At 40.1% G+C, this 26,522-nt stretch overlaps 1 protein-coding gene across 1 annotated transcript in view; it reads right to left on the bottom strand.

Moving 5' to 3' along the window:
* Nucleotides 1-13,352: 13,352 nt before the first annotated feature.
* The window catches only part of LOC122814374 (zinc finger protein 480-like), a 188,202-nt gene continuing 175,032 nt past the window's right edge, over nt 13,353-26,522 (bottom strand). Inside the window, exons 7-8 of the mRNA XM_044086958.1 lie at nt 21,076-21,926; nt 13,353-13,496 (exon numbers count right to left, since the gene is read on the bottom strand). Of these exons, the coding sequence (XP_043942893.1) occupies nt 13,353-13,496; nt 21,076-21,926 (995 nt within the window). The remainder of the gene's footprint in view (nt 13,497-21,075; nt 21,927-26,522) is intronic.

The raw sequence follows: 26,522 nt of genomic DNA, 5'->3' as shown, positions 1-26,522 counted from the left end.
GTAGGAGCTGATAACATGCCTTGCAAAACAGCAGTGGCAAAACCAGCCCTAGACTTAGAGTAGATAGGAAGATGATAATGCTTAGAGAAAGTATGCACTGAACTCCAAGTAGCTGCTTCCAAAATATCCTTAGTTGCCACCCCTTAGAAATGCTGTAGAAGTGGCAGTAGCCCTAGTGGAATGAGGCCTAATCCCAGCCGGAATCTCCTTGCCATGATGGGAATAACAAAATGCAATGCAAAAGCCAATCCACCGGGAAATAGTTTGTTTTGACACAGGCTTGCCCTGTGAACTCAAGGCAAAAGAAACAAACAACTGCTGAGACTGCCTAAAATCCTTAGTCCTGCTTAAATAATATCTCAATTGCCTGTGTACATCTAAAGTGTGCAAAATCTTTTCCCCTTTATTTTGGGGATCTGCATAAAAAGTAGGCAAATGAATAGTTTGGTTTAAAGCCACACTAGAAACCACCTTAAGCATAAAGGAAGGATTAGTACGTAATGATACCCTATCCTTATGGAAAATCAAAAAAGGCTCTACTGCCATAAGGGCCTGCAACTCAGACACCCTTCTTGCAGAAGTAATGGCCAACAGAAAAGCAGTCTTCCATGACAAATATTTCAACTCAGCAGTAGCCGCAGGCTCAAAAGGTTGTAGAGTAAGTTTTTCCAACACAAAATTGAGATCCCAAGCAGGAGTAGGAGCTCTACGTGGGGGTCTTATATTCTTTGCCCCTCTAAGAAACTGCTTGAACAAAGGATGCGAAAACAAAGGTGGGTCACAATCATAATGAGCTGAAATCGCTGCAGCATGAATCTTAATGGAAGAGAAGGACAAACCTTTGTCCAATAACTCAGTAAGATATTGAAGAGCCACACTCAAATTAGGCTCAGAAATCTCCAAATTCTTTGCTGTACTCCAAAATAAAAATCTCTTCCATTTGTCTGCGTACACCTTCCTTGTACTAGGTCTTCTAGCTTCCATAATCACATTTAAAACTTGCTGAGGAAGTTGAGACCTGCTGTGCTTCAAGAGAGAATATGCCAGGCTGTTAGATGAAGAGAGTGAAGCTTGACATTGAGCAGATGACCATCCTTCTGAGATAACAGATGAGGAATCAGAGGTAAAGGCCATGGAGGCTTCCTTACCAGACTCCGTAGTAGTGGATACCAGTGTTAGTGAGGCCAATCTGGAGCTATCAAAATCATCCTTGGCCTGTCTTGTCTGACCTTTAATAATACCTTTGGAAGAAGAGGCAGAGGTGGAAAGGCATAGACATGAAGGTTTTTCCAACTGAAAGACAGAGCATCCACTTTCCAAGCTGTGTGATGAAACCCCTTTGTGCAATACTTTGGCAGCTGGTGGTTTAGTGGAGAAGCGAACAGATCTATGTCTGGAGTTCCCCATGACACTGTCAATTTTTGAAATACATGAAGATCCAGTTTCCACTCGTGGGGATCCATGATTTGTCTGCTTAACACATCTGCTAGGGAGTTCTGTGCTCCTGGCAGAAACCTTGCCTGAAGAGTTAGTTGCAGGCTTAACGCAGTCTCCCATAAAATCATTGCTTGCCTGCATAGAGGATAAGAATGTGTTCCGCCTTGCTTGTTGATGTACCACATGACAGTTGTGTTGTCTGTTAGAATCAACACCTGCCCTGGAAGAAGTAACTCCTTGAAGGCTATCAATGCAAACTGGACTGCTAACATCTCCTTCAGGTTGATATGTAGATGCAGTAGTCTGGCAGGCCACTTGTCTTGTATCCACTTTCCATTTAGATGAGCTCCCCAAGCAGTGTCCGAGGCATCTGTCGTTAAAACCTGACTCGCCTCTGGCCGGGTCACAGAGAGTCCCTTGTTTAGGTGACATTCCTGAGCCCACCACAAGAATTCCTTTTGAAGGCAAGGTATTATTTGAATGACAGTGTCCAAATCCTGGCAGTGCTGTGTCCATACATTTTTGAGATACCATTGCAGCTTCCTCATATGCAGTTTGGCATTGGGAAGCACCAGAATACAAGATGCCATGAACCCTAATGCTTGAAGGACTGTCCTTGCAGTCAGCACGGACTGATGAGATAGTTGATGGAAGTAAAGTGACAGACTCTTTTGTTTGTCCGGGGTTAAAAGGCCATCTGGGCTGCTGTATTCAGTCTCACACCCAGAAAGCACATGTCTCGAGAGGGTACTAGACTGGACTTTATTTCATTCACAGAATACCCCAGGCATCTTAGCACTGCTATGACATATTCCAGATGCTGTAGAAGGTCTTCCTTGTCTTGAGCCAGAATCAGGCAGTCGTCCAAGTAAGGATAGATTTGAATGCCTTGAAGCCTGAAGTAAGCTATCACTGGAGCCAGAACCTTTGTGAATACTCTGGGCGCAGTAGATAAGCCAAAGGGCAATGCAGAGAACTGATAATGAAAATCTCCAGTTCGAAACCGCAGATACTTTCTGCAACCTAGCCTTATAGGCACATGAAGGTAAGCTTCCTTGAGATCCAAAGTTACCATCCAGTGATCTTTGCCCAGCAGAGGTAACAGTTGTTGTAACGTCAACATCTTGAACTTGGGAATGTCCAGATAAGTGTTGAGGATAGATAAATCCAAAATTGGTCTCCACGTGTTCCCCTTCTTTGGTACTAGGAACAGGCGAGAATAAAATCCAAGCCCCTTTCTGATACAGGGACTGGCTGAATGGCCCCTATCTGGAGTAACTGAGAAATTTGCTTGTGAGCCTCTTTTCTTTGTGGAGGAGGAACATCTGGCATGCCTTTGAAAGGGGGCAGTGTGTGGAAATAAAATCTGTAACCGTGATGAATGATATCCAGCACCCATCTGTCTTGAGTGACTAAATCCCAATTTTCTTTGAAAAGAGACAGTCTTCCTCCCAAAGGAGCTGCCAGACGAGAATCCACTGGCAGCTGAAAAGGCAGGTCATTGGGTCTGCTTACGAAAGGACTGACCCCTGCCCTCACCCGAAGTCTGAGCAGGTGAACTGTCTGATCTAGGCCGAAATGAACCTTGAGCCCTGCCCCTACCACGTCTAGACCTACCCCTAGACTGGGAACCATAAGCAGGATATGTCCACCCCTTAGCAGGCCAATTTCTACTAAACTTCGGAGGCTGCACCTGCAAAAAATCTTTAACAGTCTGCATAGACTTAGCCTTGTCCTCCATTTTCTTTAAAACTGCTTCCACAGGCGGTCCAAACAACACATCAGACTGTAAAGGAGCATCCAAAATCCTGGTCTTAACATGCTCAGCTAAATTCTGATCCTTCAACCAGGCATGTCTGCGAAGAACAGAACTAGTAGCAGCCACCCTCGAGGAGGCCTGAACAGCATCAAAACCACACTGCAAAGAATGCTTACCCACTTGTTCAGACACATGAACCAAATCCAGCAATTCTTTACACTCAATACCTTCCGCCAAAGCATCCACCTTAGATTTTAATTGTGAAAGGAGATAATTTTGATATTTTAGCATATGAAACTGACAATTCAACGCCCTCATGGCTAGAGTGGAGGAAGTATATACTTTCTTACCCCACCTATCCAAAGCCCTTGCCTCTTTATCAGAGGGTACAGGATTTTTAACCACAGAAGCTTTAACACCTTTAGGCCCCTGAGAAACAGTTTCTGGGTCCGCCCTAGGACTCTTAAACAAATACTTATGAGCTTCGGCACCCTATAATACCTATCAGGCTTAACAGGAGCAGGAGGCAAGGAGTCAGGGTTCAGGAAGCCTCTGCAAAACATCCTCCACCACATTCAACACAGGAGGAATAGCTAAGGGCCTATGCTGGGGTAAAACAAGAATTCCCTAAGCCTTTTCCTGGAATCAGAGTAATCCTGGCCTTCCCATTTAAAGTGCTCCCTCATGGAGTGAAGAGTCTCTGAAAATGAAAAATCCTCAGGAGGAGAAGCTGTAGGAGTGGAATCATCCACATCAGAATCAGAATAAGTAGGAAACTCTTGCAAGTCTTCCACAGAAGACTCTGAAGCCTGTGAACACTGTTCAAAACTATCAAACTCCTGTTCCACCCTAGGCCTCTTATCAGGCGGGGCATAGAGCCTCTAATCAGAGTAATCAAATCTTCTGCCATTTTAAGCATATGTTTCTTAGGCACAGAGCCCGAAATGCTAGGAGAAGCCCCCACAGAAGCTGAACTTGGCCTACCTCTAAAAGAAGCTTTGGCAACAGAAGGAGAGGCCCTAACTACCTTGGGAAGAGCGGGAAGAACAGTTACCTGAGAAGCCCCCTCAGCCTGGCCTACCTCCTGAGAGGGCACATCCTGTAACAATAAAGTATCTGCCTGAGACTCCATAGAGACTCCTGGCAAAACCTCTGGCTCCCCTGAGCCTTCTAAAGGACCGACGTCCGGGACTGCCGGTTCCTCACCCCTAGGCTTCACTGTTTTGTCCTTGCGCTTCTTGGATGAAGCGGGCGTCGGAGCATCCGACGGCATATTATAATTGCAACGCTTCCCAAACACTAACCTAGCACAATCTAGCCTCCTCTTAATAGTGCGCTTGTTAAATCTAGCACAAGAGCGGCAACCAACAACGTCGTGCTCAGGCCCTAAACAAGGTATACACAATGTATGATAATCCCTATGCGGTATCTGCTTCCCACAAGAAATACAGTTATTCACTTTTTCTGACATCCGGTTAAATACTGAGGCAAGAAAACCAAAATGTTCTAGCGGGTTACTTAGCCAACTCTGTTTCGGTCTGAAACTCCGGTTTCGGAAAATCTCAGAACGCCAACCTGCACTCGCAAAATTGCTTCTGCATCGGACCATGCGGCAAAAAAGACTGAGGAAATGACGTCGGTCATGCGCATTAGTACCCTGACGTGCTGACGTCAGTCTAAGGCGCCATGACCGACGTCAGCCTTATACTCTGGTATTCGGGCCGACTGGGACGCGGACTATACCCAATTGTCAGGACTGCAGCAATGGAAGACGAAGAACATCTGGGAAAAACTAATCGTGTACCAACTCTTATGCTTGACGTTTTCTGGAATTCATAAATTCCAACACCTTGGATCAACTGATCCACACCCCCACCAGGGGTAGCAATATCCTAGACCTGGTCATTACCAACATGGGCGACCGGTTTTCCACACCAGAGGTCAATTCCTCGTCGGTCAGATCCGACCACAAGCTGATCACCCTAGACATCCACAGCCCGCCCCAACCCCCTATTAGGGAAACCACCGTAAAAAATTTCTCCAAAGCCAGCTTCACGCTTCTTAATAAAGAAGTGGCAAACTTCATGACACCCATGCAGACGGACAATAGAGGTACGACTGCTGAATCCTACACAAATGCACTTTAAAAGCACTTACACGAGTGCATAGATTGTGCTATCCCTAACAGAACCAAGATGCTATCCTCCAAAAAAGGAAGCCAATCTGGTGGTCCCCTGCCATAAACAAACTCTACAACAGAAGAAACTGTTGCAAAAAATAGTAAAATCCCGTGAGTGGAGGAACTTCCTGGTCAGCCTCAGTAAGAAGCTGAGATCCCTCATAAAATCCTCCAAAGCTAGTTACGAAAACAAAATCACCACTGATTTCTAAAGACAACCACAAAGCATTCTATAGCTATGTCAAGAATCTCAATGGTAGCACTCAGATTTGCTCTGAGTTACAGCACGGCGGCACTAAATATACATAACCAACTGATATTGCCAACATCCTGGCAGATAGGTTCACTGCTAACTTTACCCCCCTTCTCACCACCTAAAGGGCCTATCTCTATACTGTTAGAATGCAAAGTTTCTGTAATCACGGCTGCACAGGTAAAAAACACTCTCCAAAGCAGAGAACACAGCATCCATGGGACCTGACAACATCCCAGGCTGTGTTCTACAGGAACTACAGAACGAACTGGCACCCCACCTAAGCACCATGTTCAATCATAGCCTCACCTCAGGCTTTGTGCCCACTGAATGGCACACAGCAATGGTTAACCCACTCCACAAAGTGGGAGCCACCACAGACCCTGGGAACTACCACTCCATTAGCCTAATGAGCCTGGTCTGCAAGGCCATGGAACTTATCATCATGGAACTTATAAACAAAGACATTGGTAATCTCCAAACTCTGGATTCCACCCAGTTCGGGTTTGTAAAAGGCAGATCATGTCTTGTAAACATGATAGACTTCTTTGAAGCAGTCACCAAAGCAGTAGATGAGGGTAAGGTGGTTCACACAGCCTATCTAGATCTCACCAAGCCTTTCAACACCATCCCCCAATCTGGAATTATAGATAAACTCACTAAACTAGGTATAAATCCCTATGTCACAAGATGGTTTGCCAACTGACTCACTGACAGAACCCGTACTGTGAAAGTAGCAGACTCCAAATCCGACTTCACACCAGTGACAAGTGGAGTACCACAGGGTACAGTCCTGGGTCCTCTCTTGTTTGGTACCTACTTCTCTGAAGTACAGGCTAACACAAAAGGTCTTTGGCTAATGAAGTTCACAGATGACTGCAAATTAGGAGCCATAATCAAAACTCCTAACAATGTGGACATCCTTCAAAAGGGCCTCACTGAGACAGATGCCTGGTGTCAAAGCCATGGCCTCAAGCTCAATGCCAAAAAGTGCATTGTCATTCCCCTTTGGTAAAAACTCTGTACCCATGAATTACCACATACGTGGTAGTCTACTTAACACCGAAAGTTTGAGGAGACCTTGGGACACAGGTGGACAGTAGTCTCTCCTTTGATAATCACATGCCACAGTAGTCAGGAAATCCTTCTATGTGCGGCACTCCTCATCACAAAAGGTTTCTCAACCAGGATAAAAGAGGTCATTGTTCCCCTCTACTCATCACTCATTAAACCCATTATAGAGTACAATGCCCTTTTTGGTATGTACCTCACAAGACATCTACAACAATTGGAAAGGCCACAGAAATACCTCACAAAGAGGATTACCAACTTCAAACAGATGACCTACGCAGATGGTCTCAAAAAACTCCAGCTTTACTCCATCGCATATCGCCTACTCCGAGGCAATCCCTGCCTAACATACAAATGTCAAACCCAGAGCTGTTGGACATGCTCCACTTAAAGAAATCCCAATCCCTCAGAGCTACATGCTCTATGGACCTAAATATTGTCACCACAATAAATAGAAAATGCTGGAGGGATAGATTCCTGTCCCAGAGACTTCACATACTCTGGAACAAACTAACTATCTATATCAAACAAAGCTCCTCATTAGCACTCTTCAAGAAAAATCTTGATGATTGGATAGGAAATAGGAAATTCACCCAGAGGATCACCTCTGTGGCTCTGCTCGACAGGGGCACAGGAAAATAATTTTTTTGGGTGGCGAAAGCCAGGGTACCTTTTTGGCTAGGCTTATACAGGCCCTAGGGCCAACGGCGTAGTACCTACCTATGAACCTAGAAATGTTAATTCATATAAAGACTCCAGAATGGTATCTCCTCCATTGAAACTATCACTAACCCATTTCTTAACCATAGATCTAATCAACAAACTACTCAAAATAACTTTCCAGCTCAAATGTAAATTCTTGCAGAGTATGCAGCCTGCTAACAAATCTAAAAAATGATTTAAGTACTTGTAACCATCCACCTCTACCTTCATTGCACTCCATTCCAACTTCCTTAGAAAGAAGTCAAATGAAATACCTCCCTCCTCCCCAAATTATAATTTCTCACTTACTACAGAAATTGTTCCACCACCCCTGATATATGCCATCCTTATACCTCTTCTAAAGTACCCCAGCCCAAAACTCATAAAGACTATCAACCAATCTCGACTCTTTGCCCACCTGTAAGAATGTTTTGAAAAGTTTGTTACAATCAGCTGCTTGAACACTTTAATAGCTCTGGGCTTTTATCAGATAGACAGTATATCTTCAGAAATGGGTTTAGCACAACCACTGCTATACTAATGAGCATTTGATGCTATCTATAGCAACCTAAAAAAGAAGATTGCATGCAGTTGGTATTTTTATGGATATGAAGTGTGCCTTTGAAACTGTGGACCACAAAATTTTGCTTGCTAAACTACAAACATTCACCTTGGGAGAAAAAGTCATTGCATATTTCTACAGCAACCTTGACAGTAGGACTTTTCAAGTCTACTTCAACAGCAGCTGTCCACTAATAGAACGCTAAAAACATGTGTCACCCAAAATTCGGTACTACATCCATCACTGTTTCTTTATTGATTAAGGATATTACTGATGACTTACTTGAGCTTACCCTTACCCCCCATGGAGATTATAATAAACCCTAGGCATGCAGATGCCCCACAGTCTTGCAATCTCAACTCCCGGCAATCCATCTATTTTCTTTGTCAAGGGTCTGAACAAAAAAACTCCAAATTAACCATACAAAAGATATGCTATTTTTTCCTCTCCTCAGAGACATTTCTGTCACTGCTATCCCAGACAATAATATTATTCTTTCTGTGACTGGGTACAACTACTCAAGTCTAACCCTTTACATTAAGCTTTACAATACAAAATGAAGTCCTCTCACAACTAAAGCTTGACTACAAGATAACACATCTACTATATTCTACTGCCTGCAAAACACCAGCCAAGAATGTCCCTTCCCCTAAAACAGAACACTGACTTTCGATACTCTGCTTACACCATCCAAAGACTGTAAGTCACTAAGAATAAAACTGCCAGATTTGCCCTACTTACTGATGCCCAGGTACAACACCGCAGCCTTCTAAGTGACCTAAATAGGCTATTCATTTCTGAGAGGGACACATGTTCTATGCACCTTGCTATATAACATTTTAAATAACTGTTACTGCCCACTCTGAAAAGAAAACTCTCCAAGGAACAGTCCTACTACCTAAGGATTTCCCTGGAGAACTTAACGTTATTCAGTCACTCCCCTTTTAAAACCATCATTGCTGATAGAATGTTCTCATGGACAGGTCTAGCTCTCTGGAAAAAAAATGCCAGATGAAATCAGTCATTAAGATAGTCTTTCAAAGTTTAAGAACTCCCTTTCTGAGCACCTCTTCAAGGAAGTTGCTTGCAAATGCTTTAGGCAGAATGGATAAACTCTAAAAGGCTTAAATTCTAAATATGCTTACAGTCTTTCATCTGTTTTCCTTTACCGTTTAGCTCTTCATTCTCCTGTGCTCTCTTCTTGGTTTCTAGAACTATTTCCGTAAATCTCCATTTTTTTACCCACTTTCATTTGACTTTTTTTCAGAAAAAGTACATTTTAAACCTTTAAAGCAATTTCATGTAACCAAACTGTATTGCAACCCATGTAAACTGATAAAAACCTAATATAAGCCTGCTACTTTATTAGAACTGTATAACATTCTACTTTATAAAAATTGTATAACAAGAGTATATGAACTTGCTAAAGTCTTGCAACTGTATATCTTAATACTCTATCACATTTAAAGTGCAGAACATATGTTTGCTTGCACTATTTATTGCCTCTAAGCCTGGGTTGTAACTGAAAAGGATCTCTGGACTAGTCCACCCACCTAGTCACCAAACAGTAAGTCAGTCAGTAAATAAATAAATAAAAACATTAGAAATTGCAATTCATGCAATTTTGATATTGCAGTAGTTCAGCACATTAAAATGCTTACACTAGGACCTTGATTCCTTGATTTTTTGGAAGAAATAGTTTCCTCGATTTTTCTGAAGAAATTAAGCATAAAATAAGTCATAGACATGAATTAAAGCAGCGTTCCTCAACCAACCTAGAAGCAGGATACAATTTGAGATTTGGAACAGTTTCTGCAGAGATTTTAAGTAAATACATTTTATTCAGAAATTATTTTGAATAGGTTGATTAACAGAGTATATTTTTATTTTATTTACCAGGTTAAAGCACTGATCAAAGCTGACCAATTTCAGGCCCAGCTGGGAAAAGAATTAAACATATCAAGTTCAAAACATAGCAATAAGTACAGCAGACATAATCCAAGAGTAGAAAACAATTAGAAAGCAACAAAAATAGGTTTATTTCACTAGGTGAAGTTTCAACATTGCTGAACAAATGTATACAATATCAGACAATATATACAATAAGACAAAACATGTTTCAAGACAGCATGTCTCATTTTTATAGGTCTCCAGACAGAAATGAAGGAAGTGGACATAAATAGCAGTACATCAGAGGAAACCACCGATAGCCCTTCAGTACGGTTTACATTTCATATGTTCATAACCCTAGATGAAGTTGTTAGTTCAAGGTGCCAGTTGGTGAATTTGTGCACAGAAGACTGATCCTATTTAATTTTTTCTTTGAACATTTAAATAATTTACGGGCCAGAATGTTCAACATATTAGCCTTTTAGATCTTTGTTGACCTCTGCTTTCATTTTCCTGGTTTACCTTCTCTTAATGTGTACTTTTTATTATAACATAGCACAAACAACTTCATTCCTAAATGTGGGGATATTTAAAGTTCAGAAAACCAATACTGCTTCAGTCACTGTTTGTGAGAAATGCTTTCCTTGTCACCCATAACATACCCAAGACTGCCTCCTTGGGTAGGATAAATGGGATTACCTCTGCTAGCACTGTACTTAAATATGCTTGGATTAATGCCTCCCAGCAGTACTGGAGCTATCAGAACGTCCTCGTTCTACATTGTTTTGGTCTCTGCTTGCATGCACCAAACAGACTGCAGTCGTTAGACAGAGTTACCTGAACGACAAGACTTTCTTTCGTCTTTTTTCCGCTACAACACATGGCTTTATTACTTTGGCTCTCCTAGCAGTTGATATTCATACACGAGCATTGCCTCTTCATTTTCAGTAACTCTTTCTGGATGTTACTAGTGCTTCTCAACCACCTGTGCACTGCAACGTCTGTACAGCTTTTAGTACATCAGCTCTAACAGTTGTTTTTCAGTATGAAAACCTTCAGCCATAACTATGTCATAGCCATCTACATATCACTGAACCTACAGTTATTGGTTATTTGCTCCTTTTTCTACAGATTTTGAAAACCATTTCATACACAATGCTCTACACCTTGGGTGGTCACTACCAGTTTGTCAACTTAGTAGGGTTAGAAGTCAACAGAAAGCAGAGTTATTTATCAGTTTGTCATTATTATGTTGTAAATACTTTTTCCCTTCCCATTCCCCTTCCCCCCCTCCCCCTTACCTTTATTACCTTATGACACAATGTTTAAATGCTTAAATGTGTATGTTTGGACTTGTTATCCTTGTAGTTTATACTACTCATATTTGCTTATTGATCTTGTACTTGAAATGCGGATTCACTTTTTTATCTATTGTACTTTCACTCATTTCATTTTAATGTTTTAACCTTATTCTTGTTTTTGCAAGTGAATTGTGTATATTACTGAATGGGCGTATAACTAGGAAGAAGAAATGACAAATGCTTTGTGATCAGGAAATGAGGTCATTCGGATTGTACCAGGGGAGAGGCACAATTTGAATTTGAAATTGCCTTTATAACACAGGCTGGTTTCTTGTGTAGAACCATTTGTCTGAAGAAGTCTTTGTATGGTGAAAGGACGAAAAGCAGTATTTTTGTACCGTGTTGCTTAATTTTTAATAAACTTCTGGCCCTGTTTGGTCCAGTTTGGTTTTAGTTCTACCTTTTGTTCACTACTTCTATTTGGATGCTTGAACGTGGCAATTGTTTGGATAACCTTTGAATAAGAAAGGACTCATTTATTCCAGAGCTGCATAGCGGGATTTACTACTCTTCACCAGTGTGTGTCAACTTACCAGCACCATCCTGAATTGGAGAACTTTGTGAGTTTGTGTATGCGTTCCCAAGTTTGCTGTTTGTCATGGATTCAGAAGTGGTGCAGGGAAGTCAACCGAATAATGACAACTCTAACAACTTACAGGTACTGTTTACTTTGATGGAGAAATTAACTAAAAAGGTAGAACTATTAACTGAGAGGGTTGATACTTTATCTGACAAGGGGTCAAGAGGGCTTTCTACTACTAATAATGGCCCTCGTAATACTAGTGAACTTTTAAACCCCCCAAATCCCCTTACCCAAAACATAGACCTGTCAATGAATGACCCTAACTTGGACATGTCTATTCACTCAACCCCATTTGAGGGGTCTGGGATGCAACGTTTAGACGGAAACAATATCCAAAGAACTGGTGATGAACAGCACCACGTGAGGCAACCTATTGCATTAAACTTAGATGAGTGGTTAGGAAGTGTAGTGTCTTTTACTAATGACACCAATGACCAACGCCTTCAAATTAATGAACCTGAGGGGCAACTAGTAACTAACTTATTGAAAGAATTTTATGCTAAACTTTACAAATATAAGAAACTACAAGTTGAACTTGCTTACTTTAAGGAATGTCTCAGTGAGAGAATTGTCCCAAAAGGACTGAGATCATGGCAGTATCCAACTGGCCTTGTGGGGGGGACTGACTTTCACAAGGACCTTATTTCTTTGTTTGATAAACATGGCTTTGAGCTAATGACTTTAATATCTAAGTATTATCAGTCATGGGCTGATTCACTAGTGCAAGAACTCAACGCACTAGACTCAAAGCTAAAGTCAAGTCTGGACTTTTATAGATATAAATTCGATTATGAGCGCTGCTTTACTAGTATCGACCAGCATCTTGTCAAACTTAAATCTATCAAAATTAAGAAACTAAATAGAGACAAAGAAGCTTACTGTTTGAATGTAGCTTATCCCCCCCCCCAAATCTCAATCGGGGAATGATAATTCTATGGAGAACCGACATGACAACATCGAAGGGGATGATGTGAACCTTAATGAGAACAACGAGGTAGCGGGTGAACATACTCAGGGCAACCAGACAATTTCTTCACCGGATACCAGGAACCGAAAAAGGGGGACTAAGGAGAAAGTGCAAAATTTTCCAATGCCTGCCTCGAACTACAATTTGAGGCGGGGCCAACAGGTGAAGTATGCGAATTCATGGAGGAAATAATTTTTCCATCTTCAACAGATGCCCATGACGCTGACCCTGACCCAGGACCGGTTCCAGTACCTGAAATTGTCAAGAATTCAGAAGGTGACTTTTGTATTTATAACTTTTCCACCATTCAGATTGACAAAATAATGGCTGACTTTCTTGCGAAGGGTCAAACATTTATACCTGCTACAAGAGCTAGCATTGCACACACTATGGAGGACTAAGTTATTTATGAGGAGACTCCACTTGCATTTCTTATTTGGTTCTAGTAAAGCCTCACAAGGAGCACCTGATCCACTTTATGTGTCTAGTTCCTTTTGCCCACCAATGCATACATCATTAGCTTTGTTTGAAAAAATATGTGAATGGGACATTTTTAATTGTTTGAATAACGTACAGCCTAGCAACAAGTTAATTACTAATAACATTACAAACGAAGAGAAACAATGTATAGAGTTGATCCAGACCACCAATGTTAGGGTTGTCCAACCAGATAAGGGAGGTGGTCTTGTTATATTTGATGTACCAGACTACAATAATAGGATCAAGCGGATCCTTAACACAAATACATATCAAAGTGTATCTAAAAATGAACTGAACGTAGCATACAACAGGATAAGAGCACTGATTGAGGAACTTTTTATAGAGGTTAGAATAGACAAGGACATTTATATTTTTCTGTTTATGGCATTTCCAAAGATCCCGACTGTTTTCGGGATCCCTAAGATCCACAAATCTATTTCGGACCCACCATTGAGAGCTTTGATAGATGCTAGAGGTAGTATAACTTACCCAATAGCTAAATTTATAGACTATCATTTAAAGAAATTTGTATGTCAGCTCCCACAGATATGTAACGACTCCTGGGCATTTTTGAGATCTATTAGCTCTATTCCATTCGACCAAGAGTTAAATTTCTTAACTATAGACTTATATTCATCGATACCACAAAGCACGGGGGTCGAATGGGTGAGGGAGTTATTACTTGAAATGGGGGCCACAACTGCGTTGGTTACATTATTATGTGAACTACTTGAGGTAGTGTTGGATAACAACTACTTTACATTTGGTGGGGAATATTTTGTGCAGAAAATAGGTGTAGCGATGGGCTCTCCCTGTGGGGCCAGTTTCGCCAATTTGGTGATGGCACACTGGGAGAGAACTTATGTACTTCACCACTTAGAGGTGGCCAGCAGCATCAGGTATTACACTCGATTTTTGGATGATATTTTTATATTGCTTAAGAGCAACTCTGAAGTTGCAGATGAATTACTCATCCATTTCAATGATAGCACTGCCTTTTTATCTTTTACCCACAGTTTTCATACAAGTAAAATTGCATACCTCGATGTATCCTTGGAAAAAGACTTGGAAACTAACACCTTTGTATCAAGGATCTACAGGAAACCAACATACTCAAACTCTTTTTTACACTATTCTAGCTGCCATCCCGTGACCCAAAAGAGAGCTGTTGTGAAAGGCCAACTGGTGAGGGCAGCTAGAATGGTGTCCAGGGAAACTGACTTTGACCTTGAGTGTGAATTGTTGCGAGGTATGTTCTTGAGGAGGAAATATCCTCCTACCTTGGTGGATGCACTTATAAGGGAAGTATCACTGAAACGCATGAAAAATATATACATACCACTTTTGGGAGAAAATTTAAGTAGTACAACCAACGGAGGTGACACGTTAAATGAACCACTTAATAGGGAGGAACATGCTGATATTAATAGCTTTTGCTTTATTACAACATTTAGTCTGGACGCCTACCAAATTTCAGACACTATTAATAAGAATTGGAAATTCTTATTAGATGAAGAGAGACTCCCAAGTGCACTACCAAATAGAGTCAAAACAGTATACAGGAAGGGAGCAAATATAAAGAACATCTTGCAAATAAGCAAAATGAATAATTGTAGGCCATCTATGTTAGGCATGAATAAATGTAATATGTGTAGGTATTGTACTCATATGGACATAGGCAAACATTTTACACTGAGAAATAGGCAATATAGCAGCCAAGGTAAATTCAACTGTAATTCAAAGAATGTGGTATATGTAGCTATTTGTAAAGCATGCCCCTCATTCTATATTGGTAAAACTGAGAGGAGACTGAGGGAAAGGGTGTATGAACACCTATATAGTATGCGAACTGGAAACATGACCAATGCTTTAGCTAGACACACAGCGACATTTTTGAACCATACCTTTGGCTTTAGAGTAATAGGTGAATGTGTCCACAATGATAGAGGGGGACCGACCCCCCTACTTCTAGAGAGACTAGAATTGTTGTGGCAACTTCGTACAAGAGCCTGCTCAGTACCAGGGCTTAATGAGCAATATTCTATTTCTAGTATTTTGAAATTGAAAGCATTGAATAGATAGGCTATTTTACCCCTGACATTTATTGTGATACATGCAGACCTGGTAGAATACATAACGTTTGAACATGCACTTCATTTTTCAATGTTCAACATACATACATAACATATACCTGTCATTTATATTATTATTTCACCATTTTATCTTTAGCATATTTTGTCACAAATGTTTTCTTTAAGGTTTACTTTTTATTGTTTTATGATCGACTGGTTCTCATACATCATAGTATTAAATTCTGTTAGAAGTCAACAGAAAGCAGAGTTATTTATCAGTTTGTCATTATTATGTTGTAAATACTTTTTCCCTTCCCCTTCCCCCCCCTCCCCCTTACCTTTATTACCTTATGACACAATGTTTAAATGCTTAAATGTGTATGTTTGGACTTGTTATCCTTGTAGTTTATACTACTCATATTTGCTTATTGATCTTATACTTGAAATGTGGATTCGCTTTTTTATCCATTGTACTTTCACACATTTCATTTTAATGTTTTAACCTTATTCTTGTTTTTGCAAGTGAATTGTGTATATTACTGAATGGGCGTATAACTAGGAAGAGGAAATGACAAATGCTTTGTGATCAGGAAAATAGGTCATTCGGATTGTACCAGGGGAGGGGCACAATTTGAATTTGAAATTGCCTTTATAACACAGGCTGGTTTCTTGTGTAGAACCATTTGTCTGAAGAAGTCTTTGTATTGTGAAAGGACGAAAAGCAGTATTTTTGTACCGTGTTGCTTAATTTTTAATAAACTTCTGGCCCTGTTTGGTCCAGTTTGGTTTTAGTTCTACCTTTTGTTCACTACTTCTATTTGGATGCTTGAACGTGGCAATTGTTTGGATAACCTTTGAATAAGAAAGGACTCATTTACTCCATAGCTGCATAGCGGGATTTACTACTCTTCACCACTGTGTGTCAACTTACCAGCACCATCCTGAATTGGAGAACTTTGTCTGATTGTTATACAGTTTATCCAAGTATAGTATATTTTATATATTTGCAGGTATTTCATAACCCGCGACTGTGGCATACTGTCAAATAACATTGTGTACTCTAGACATAAAAAGTTCTGACTCTTTATAAACTCTCCATCATGCCTTTATTTAGTAGCAGATGGTCCTTTGTTCCACACACTTTTTCTTTAATTACTTCTGTTCTATTGTCATTATTACATTTTATCCAAATGACTTTAAACTCTGCCTGCATCATTTACTGCACATAAGTTCAAACTTAGTGGTGTGTAATTCATAGGACGGTTTGCACATTCATGTTTAAGGAGCAGTGAAGGTTTTCCTGTTAACCATGCTGGTGTCAGTTTAGGATGTGCACATAAGTACTTTTACTCTAAGCTAAATTGTTTCATTTAACAGGGTCTTCATAAATACTTTTCCAAAATGTATTTATTTATTTTTTTTTACTTGGTTGTACTACTGTTTTCTTCCACAACTCTCTATAAGAACATTTTTGGGGGGGGATCATCAATGAATTCCTTGCTTTGCACTTTTTATATTTCTCCATGCAATATATTTTTCCACTGTGTGGATCATTTTTGGAGATGGCACAACACAAATCCTAGTATGTTTTGATATTGTGTGCTGCTTTTATAACCTATAGATAAGAATATTTATCTATTCTCTTTTATTCTAGTAGCAATACTTCTTGCCTTGGTTGTTTTATAGGCCTTCGACACAATACCCCACTCAGGTATCATCGAAAAACTCATCAGCTTGAATGTAAACCCATACATCACAAGATGGGTTGCAAACTGGCTAAGTGACAGAACCCACAGGGTCAGAGTTGCTGGAGCCATGTCAGACTCAAAGCCTGTCACTAGTGGTGTCCCACAGGGCTCAGTCCTGGGTCCACTCTTGTTCGGCATCTACGGCATCTACTTTTCTGAAGTACAAGCAAACACAGGAGGGTTATGGCTGACAAAGTTTGCAGATGACTGCAAACTGGGCGCCATAGTCGAAAACACATCTGACACAGATATCCTTCAGAAGGGCCTCACAGAAACGGATAACTGGTGCCAGAGCCATGGCCTAAAGTTAAACGCCAAGAAATGCATAGTCATACCTTTCGGGAAAAACAAGGTTACCCCTAGCTACCATATAGGTGGCAATCCACTGAGCACAGAAGAAGTCATCAGGGATCTGGGGACCCAGGTTGACAGTAGCCTTTTATTTGACACTCATGTTGCTAAAGTAGTTAGGAAAACCTTCTATATTGCCCACCTGATCATGAAGGGATTCACATCTAGATCAAGGGAGGTCATCGTCCCCCTGTACTCATCACTCATTAGACCTATGATTGAGTACAATGCCCCGTTCGGAATGTATCTGACCCGACACCTGCTGCAGCTTGAAAGGCCCCAAAAGTTCCTCACCAAAAGGATAAAGGGTCTCAAAAATATGTCTTATGCTGCCCGACTGAAATAACTCCAGCTCTATTCAGTCTCATACCGCTTGCTCAGAGGTGACCTGTGCCTGACATATAAGGCCATGTCAAACCCAGATTTGATGAATATGCTTCACCTCAAAAAATCTAGATCCCTCAGAACCACAAGGGCGGGAGACTTAAACCTCGACACGGTTATAAATAGAACGTGCTGGAGGGACAGATTCATCACCCAGAGACTCCCTATGCTGTGGAACAAAATCCCGGTACATGTGAGGCAGAGCACCTCGATGGCCTTGTTCAAGAGGAATCTTGACCAATGGATGGGAGATCACAGATATACCCCAGGGATTAATCTTCAGTGTCACTGCTTGACAGAGGCACAGCAAAATAATAGGCATAGTTTTTATTCAAACTAAAGGGGTGGCGAAAGCCACATAACTATGGGCTAGGCTTATAAATGCCCTTGGGCAGATAGCCTAGTATGAACCTATGAACCTATATGACAGTATCGAATGGACTAAATAGCGAATGCTATTTAGTCGATCCGATACTGTCGAAATGGCAAAGTAGCGAAGTCACGGAACATCACATTTTTTCCCAGAGAAAAATTTGGAGGGCCGTCTTCGGGACTTTGTAATTTCCTCCATTATGGTGTGATCTCGGAGTTGGTATATTTAAGTAGGGGGGGGGGTGTTTAAGTGTTTTTTTTTTTTTTTTTTTTTTTTTTACGGAGCAGCAAATTTTTTCCTTGGGAAAAAAATTCGCTGTTCCGTTTGTTCGATATTTTGTTGTTTAGATATTATCGGTGTGATGAAATAGCGTTCGCTATTTTCAGCATACAATAATATAATATAGAAGCGTTTTAATCAGTTCCCACTATTCAGTGCTTCCATGGTGGCATTTTACTTCTTTTCCTTTCTTCTGTTATTTTGCATTTTTGTGGTAGCACTTTATTAGTTAAGCTGCATAATAGCATATTTTAATTATTTGATACATAATACGAATCTTTCCCAATGGTCCCAAGTACTGTGTTTATGAGATTTATCAGTCTTCTAACATTCCACACAGAAATCTGTGCAAGAGTCCAGATGGTCCTTTATGTGTGCCTTTTCTATAAAGCATTTGCTACATTGAGCAGAGTGACACGGTTTATTATTTTGTAATTTCTACAAATGTTTAGCATTATTAATACTGAGAAAGGAAGTGCGCCAGTCCCCTGTGTGAATACCCTAATATTTTACCAGGACTATTCTACTTCTAAAAACACTGTATTCAGTACAGTTATATATATTTTTTTTCTCTTTTGAATTTTTCCAAATGTTGAGGTTTCCATTTTCTAATACTGTAACACAAATGGGCTCCATTCCTATGTCAGGGTACAATTATTGCTTCAGTCTTTGATGCTTACAAAGAGTGTTCTTCTTGGCACTCACACTCTACCCAGAATTGCATTTTTATGCAACTCATACGGAGTTAAATGTATCTGTATCAAATTTAAGTATACCAGAAAATTATTTTTTTGTTAACCCTGTTGTTCCTTCTACTACTTGGGTGTTTTTTCCCCAAATCATAGCCCTGGTGGTGCAGCGGTAGCATTGTCACCTCACAGCAAAAGGTTCTCCCATTTGATTCTCTGCTGGAGCGCCTTCTGTGTGGAGTCTGCATGTCCTCCCCCTGGTAGAGTGGCGTTCGAAAGATATGCGTGAATGCGCATGCCTTCGTTGAAGGTTAGGCATCGGCTGGCACCTCAGCACCATATAAATCGACTGCCAGTTATTAGCGTACCGGAGTTCCGCTGTGGCGACCCCTAACCGGGAAAAGTCGATGTGAAAAAGGGCACAATGCTTTTGAAGACCACTATGCTGTGTGAAACACTTACCATTCAGTACATTGATATGATTTCTCTCTTTTCTAATTTCTCCAAAACGTTTGAGTTTCTAATACCATGATGGGAATGGACCCCATTCCTAAGTCAAAGTATGATTAAAGTTCATGAAATTAGTATTGTTTCAATCTTTGATGTCAGCCAAAACTGCTCTTCACTGCACCCGCAATGTGCCCAGTAATGACTCCTTCTGCAATTCATATGGGGTTATGTGGATTGGCAACGTATGATTGTAAATTCTTTTTGTTAAGACCCGTTGCTCCTACTACTATTGGAGCTGTCTGGGCATCTTTCTTCCATATTACTCTCATTTCTGCCTGCAGATCCTGGTATTTTATGACTTTGTGTCTCTCTGTACGCAAGGCACTGTAGTCACTAGGTGTGGTGATTTCAATGATCAATGCTACTTTTGTCTTCTTTTCTTGGACCACTATTATCTGTTTTTCTAGCATCTATCTTTTGAACTGTTGGTAATGGGTGATACCATGAGATATAAACTTCATTTTCTATGATGCTGCGTGGCTCACTTTTCAGCCACTTTGATACCATAATGTTTGCACAATCCCCAGTGCAACAGTCTCGCCACATTATTATGCCTTTCAGTATACAGTCCTTCTGCCATTAGTGTATCGCAGCCAGCAACAAGGTGTGTGACTGTTTCCAATTCAGTTTTACAAAACCTACATTTGTCTGTTTTTCTCACATGTACAACGGACTTTGTAAACCAGCTTGTACGTAGACTGCTAGCTTGGGCTGCCAATATTAACCTTTCATTTCTTAGTTTGAATCCGCCTCTCCTCAACCATTCCTGCGTTCTTTCTTGATCCAGAAGTTTTTTATACTTGCAACTATATTTATGTTTTTTCCACATTTCCTGCCTTCTCATCTAGTCTTTCACCATATATTCTTTCTTTTGTTTTTTGGCACATTCAGTTGCTACCTGGTTTTCATCTACTTGTAGTTTGATTTCCATTCCCGCTTGACATCTATATGCTTCTGCTAAATTAAACAGAGAAGTCATCTTAGATTTATTATCCTCATGTTTCAAAACTTTCACTACATCTTGTGAGGTCAGTAAATATGTGTGGAGTCCCACAATTGCAGATCTATGCATGTAATCAATTTCAAGGAGGCCCATCCATTTCAAGAGGCATATAATCGTGGTATACTGATTTTTATAAATCATCTGGTGAGCATGAAGCATCCTTCTTGTTTTAATATGTAATCTATCCAACACTTTTTGGGGCCAGTCAATCACTCCAAAACTGTACGTTAGGACAGGAAGAGCAAATTGATTTATAGCTTGGATCTTGTTCCTAGATGTCAATGCTGTTCTCAGAATTAATTTAAGTCTTCTAAAGTATTCCTTACTGAGTTTTATTCGCTTTTGTTCATGTTTTATTGCTGATCCTTTATCAATTCCAAAGTATTTATACAGTCCCTCTTGCTCAAGTTCTTTTATATCACATTATTGTCCCAAACTGACGTTTTCCTGGTGCTGCAGTTTTCCTGCTTTAAAGGTTGCTTTTGTTTCTCTCCTGTGTGAAAAACATGATGCTGTCGAAGGCCACTAAGATATCTGAAACACTTGCTGCATTCATTGCATTTATAAGGCTTCTCTCCCGTGTGAATAAGATGATGCTTTCGAACACTACTTTGATGTGTGAAACACTTGCTGCATTCAGTACATTTATATGGTTTCAGTCCTGTGTGAGAATTCTGGTGGTATTTTAAGTGTGCCTTTTGTGTAAAACACTTATCACAGTCAGTACATTTATATGGTTTCTCTCCTGTATGAATGAGATAATGCTTTTGAACACTACGGGGATCTGCAAAACACTTGTTGCATTCAGGACACTTGAATGGTTTTAGCCCTTTGTGACAGTTCTGGTGGTATTCTAAGTGTGACCTCAGTATAAAACGTTTATCACAGTCAGTACATTTATATGGTTTGTCTCCAGTGTGAATAACATAATGCTTTCGAAGATAGCGAAGACAAGCGAAGCCCTTACCACACTCAGTACATTTATAGGGTTTCTCGCCTGTGTGAACGGCAAGGTGGTGGCGAAGGTTACTCAGACGTGTGAAATACTTTTTGCATTCAGTACATTTATATGTTTTCTTACTTGTGTTAGTTTCATATATTTTGCTATAGTTACATCCCGAGTGAAGTTGTGGTACAGAAGAGAGATGAAGCTTGTGGTAGCCCTTTATGGGCTGAGCACACTGTGTCATGTTCTCTGCTGGGTATATTACCTGGGATGTCCCAACTGATGGTTGCTGAATGCAACTTGCACTGCGTTCTGCATGTCCGTTACCTAAAAACATATCATGTATTAGTATTTTATTATAACAATAAAATAAATACCTCAGATTCTTTCAACACAACACATATACAATATTTAGCCATTTCAGATGGTGAGTTTTGTTTCTACAATTACATTTTTTTCTATCATTAACATCACTGCTAACAAGTCTAAGCAATTTTGACCATTCACATCAGACCTTAGTCCCCATGAGGAAATACGTTTACTTCAGTCAGCTGTGTTTTCCCATTCATCAGCCTAAACCACCAGTTTAAATTCTTACAATGCTGTAATACTGCTACGAGCCCCTTTTCATATTACTTCTCTCTGCATCTCACATTTTGCACATTTGTTTATGCTTCTCCCCTTATAGTCTAACTTCACTTTCACAGTATTGTCTTTGTTGCTACTTTTCTCTCTCTCTGTCTGTTTACTTACAACTATTCTTCTTCCAGAGTCATACAGCTGTATAGAAACTCCTCAACTTTACAATAAATGCTCTATACGCTTCTGCTTAGGCTTGCCTTTGATGTTTAAACAACTTTCCTATAATTCCTAATACTGATCTAGGTGAACAGTCTTGATTGCTCTTGCCTATATACGTTTATTTATTATGGTTTGCTAACCAGGTGAGTGAACTGACCTGAAGACTCATTTCATCCATGACCCAGGCTATTAGGAAGCGCATGTGTGCTAGTCTGGAAGGACTGCTTATGGCAACTCCACCTGTTCCAGAGATACCATAATAGTTTTTTTTAGATGAACCATCAAAATGCAGGAAGCATTCCTAGCAATCTAAGGAACTCCCTGGCTGTGATGCTGGGAAGGCTGGCCATTTTGCTGAAATACTGAGACAGGAGAAGGACCTAATCAGGGGTAGGAATACCTTCTGCTTCTCTGAGTGCAGAACAGCTCCAAGGAAAGCAACCCATTTCACTGGAGTAAACTGATATTTCAGTAAGTTTAGAGGCCATCATTCTCTCTGGAAACATACCAATTTCTAGTGCCATCTGAATATCTAACTGGGAAAAGCCCTGAATGACACAATTGTCATGATATAGGTAAACGTGAACACCCTTTGCTCTGCATAAAGCAGTTACTACAACCAGGCATTTTTGTAAACAACCTGAGTACAGTAGACAAACCAAAGGACAAGAACATAAAATTGAAAATCTCAACCCTTGCTTTGAACTTAGGATCTGAACGCACAGTATGCACTGGAGATAAGTACATAGCTATACTTGAGATACATGGTCAGCATTAGGCTCTGGGCAAAATTAAGGGTAAGGTTTCATACCGTCAACATTTTGAATTCTAGGACTAGCCAGTACTTTGTCAGAGCCTTGAAAGATCCAGTATGGCTTGCCAAGATCCTTTATTTGGGAAATGGAAAGCCTTGAGTAAAATCTTGTTCCTCCTTTGTTTTCAGGTGGCAGTTCTATGACACCTCGTGCCAGGAAACGGTCCACCTGTTAAGTCATCAGGTATGCTTGTTCTCTGGGTAAAGCTTTAATTTTGGCAACTTCAGAAATTCCAAAACTGTAACCTAACCTTATGATCTGTATGACTTGCCTGTCTTTGCCACAGGTCTGCAGAAACAGCCAGCCTGGATCACAATTTTTATGAAGGTAACAAAATTGGGAGGAGAGGAAGGAACTGAGATAGGATTTTTGGAGAGAGGTACTGTGCAGAATCATAACTTTTTCCTCTGGCTGTCCTGGTTCCAAGACTTCCAGGTCAACCTTTGGTGACAAGCCGCCACTTCTTTTGGAATTTTACCCTTTTGAACTTTGCCTTTCCCTGTTTGGGTGGAAATGCCTGACTTTTGCTTGGATAGTTTCTGACATATCCAGTTGGGGCTGTTTGTCCATATATCGTAAAAATTAATACATTGAATAGCAAATGACAACTGATTTAAAAAAAAAACAATATATATATATATATATATATATATATATATATATATATATATATATATATATTTTGCATACACACATACATATATATATATATATATATATATATATATATATATATGTATATATATATATATATATATATATTCTTTTTTTTTTTTTGCAAAGGAGCATACCTCTCCTGCACCCACATACTCCCTGCTGGTTACATACACCAACTCTGAGATCATAATACAGTGGAAAAAGGGCGAATTTCCCAATTCCCATTGTACTGAAACCTTGCACAAAAAAAAAAAAAAAAAAAAGACTACGTTAAATGCAATCAGCAACTTATTTTTTTTTTTATTTTTTTTTTTTAAATCAGCTGTATCTGCTTGTCTTCTGCTCAACATTTTTCAATTGCCAGTCAGTTGTCTGTAACTCAGCTAGGTGGGGGTAGTGAAACAGGTCCCTGATGTATTGCATGTTTTCCCCCTTGTCCTCCTGTTCTTTGAACACCTTCCCTGCAGGGAGTCCAATGAGAAGCCCCTTACCTAAGGGCATGAAGGAGTTCTACCTTTACATTCTCTGGAAAGGGCTGAACCCTCACCAAGCACACCTTTTCACTAGAGACTATGTTATATCTGCCTTACATGACATATGGGCTGCATCACTGACACACTTCAATGAACACCTAGGAACCCAAGAACAGAGATGGCACACATCTAATATCTCCTTTCTTCCTATAGCATGTGCTCTGTGTCCATCCCATGACTTTCTAGCCTTGGTTCTGAAGTATGAGCATTGTGGGAAATTGGATATGTCCTGCACTGGACCCAGGCAAAATAAACAAACTGTAAAACTCTCTCTGTAGAATCTGCTTCCTACACCTTAGACAGTTGTTTACTTTATGTTCTGTCATCTTCAAACAATTCACTATTAGAAAGGATAAGAAATTTCCACAACAGAGAGCTATCTTAGTCACTGCCTTCAGGGAAACCTGATGTAATTATGACTCAACGGTCAAGTACAAAGCATTCATTGAACTGCAGCAAGCTAGATCGAAAGATGTTGCCATCTGACTACGCGCATTACATACAACTGATGTTCCAATGTCTAGTAATTGTCTGGCTCTTTTCATCTTTATCTGCCAAACAAGACATCTGCAGTACAGTTCCACACCTCAGAGTCATTGCAAAGGACACGGATGTTCATGATTATTACCCAGACATAAAACTGACTGCACATTATGAGGCAGTTACCCTGAGTAGCCAAAAATGCGTACTGCTATACAAGAAGGGGGCAATTTACTGACTATGTGGTGTGTCAGTCAGTTCACTCATTAACACCAAAAGCACTATTTATACTGTGGTGTTAATCACACTTGTAGCGCTAGCTATGTGGGCCTGCTTACAATCAATACTAAATTTAACATATTCAGTGCCATGATTTAAGCACATTTAATGTGAGACAATGACTTCAGCTGAGCAAGAAAGGCAAAAAGATGCTTTTCTTGTACAGATGAAATGATTTTCTTACATACACTTTTTCTTGTGATGCAGTCAGAAATGTCACATTTAAATTATTTATTGCCAGAAGGTTTTAATGTGATGTTTCTTCTCAAGCAAACCATAAAGGTGTGTTCAGAAAGTTGCTATAGATTGTCTGGGGTAGGGCACTGTCTAGGACCAACAAGGTTGAATACATTACCGTGATTATTTTATTACTATTATTATATATTTTTTAAATTTTCTCACAAACAGCAAATGTGTACAGAGATGGTCATCTTTTGAGAGTAGGAGTAAAGAGACTACACACACACACATATATATACAGACATGGAAGTTATTGAAATGGTCAAGCATCTATTAGGTCGATAGCTGCTTAGTCGATTGTACATAGATCGACAGCTGCTTAGTCGACTGTACATAGATCGACAGCTGCTTAGTCGATTGTACATAGATCGACAGCTGCTTAGTCGATTGTACATAGATCGACAGCCGCTTAGTCGATTGTACATAGATCGACAGCCGCTTAGTCGATTGTACATAGATCGACAGCTGCTTAGTCGATTGTACATAGATCAACAGCTGCTTAGTCGATTGTACATAGATCGACAGCTGCTTAGTCAATTGTACATGGTCGAATAAGCAGCTGATCAACAAGTGTGCAATATCACGCAATTCTTGGGACTGGAAAATTTGTTTATACCCACTGTTTGCTTGATCTCAAAGTTAGTATACATAATTAGCAGTGGGTGTGAAGGGTGCAGCCCTCTACATGAGGAATGCAGGGGGCTTGCCCCTCCCCACACAAAAAATATTATGTTTTTTAATGTGTTTTTTAAAATTAAGATACTGCATTCACTAAGCCTATTTCTCAGTTGATATGTACTGATGTAGTTACTTCAGTGTTTTCTTACATGGTCAATGTTTTTGCAGTCGACTTTGTGCATTTTCTTTGAAATAAAAGACACCCATATGTACATACATACACACACACACACATACACATTGGTACTAGGCTATCGGCCCTAGGGCCTATACAAGCCTAGCCATAACAATTCCCTGGCTATTTCTTCCCACACTATTTACTTCCCTGGACCCCTGTTTAGCAGGGCAATTTGATCACCTACATCCATGCTTACAACTTCAGAAGTGTTAATTACTCAGTCTAAGCTACTCACATAAATAACTTAATTATCCTAATGTGT

Source organism: Protopterus annectens, chromosome 10.part0, assembly GCF_019279795.1.
Source record: "Protopterus annectens isolate FY-2018-M chromosome 10.part0, PAN1.0, whole genome shotgun sequence".
NCBI lineage: Eukaryota > Metazoa > Chordata > Ceratodontiformes > Protopteridae > Protopterus > Protopterus annectens.
This window is presented reverse-complemented; position numbering and strand designations above follow the sequence as displayed.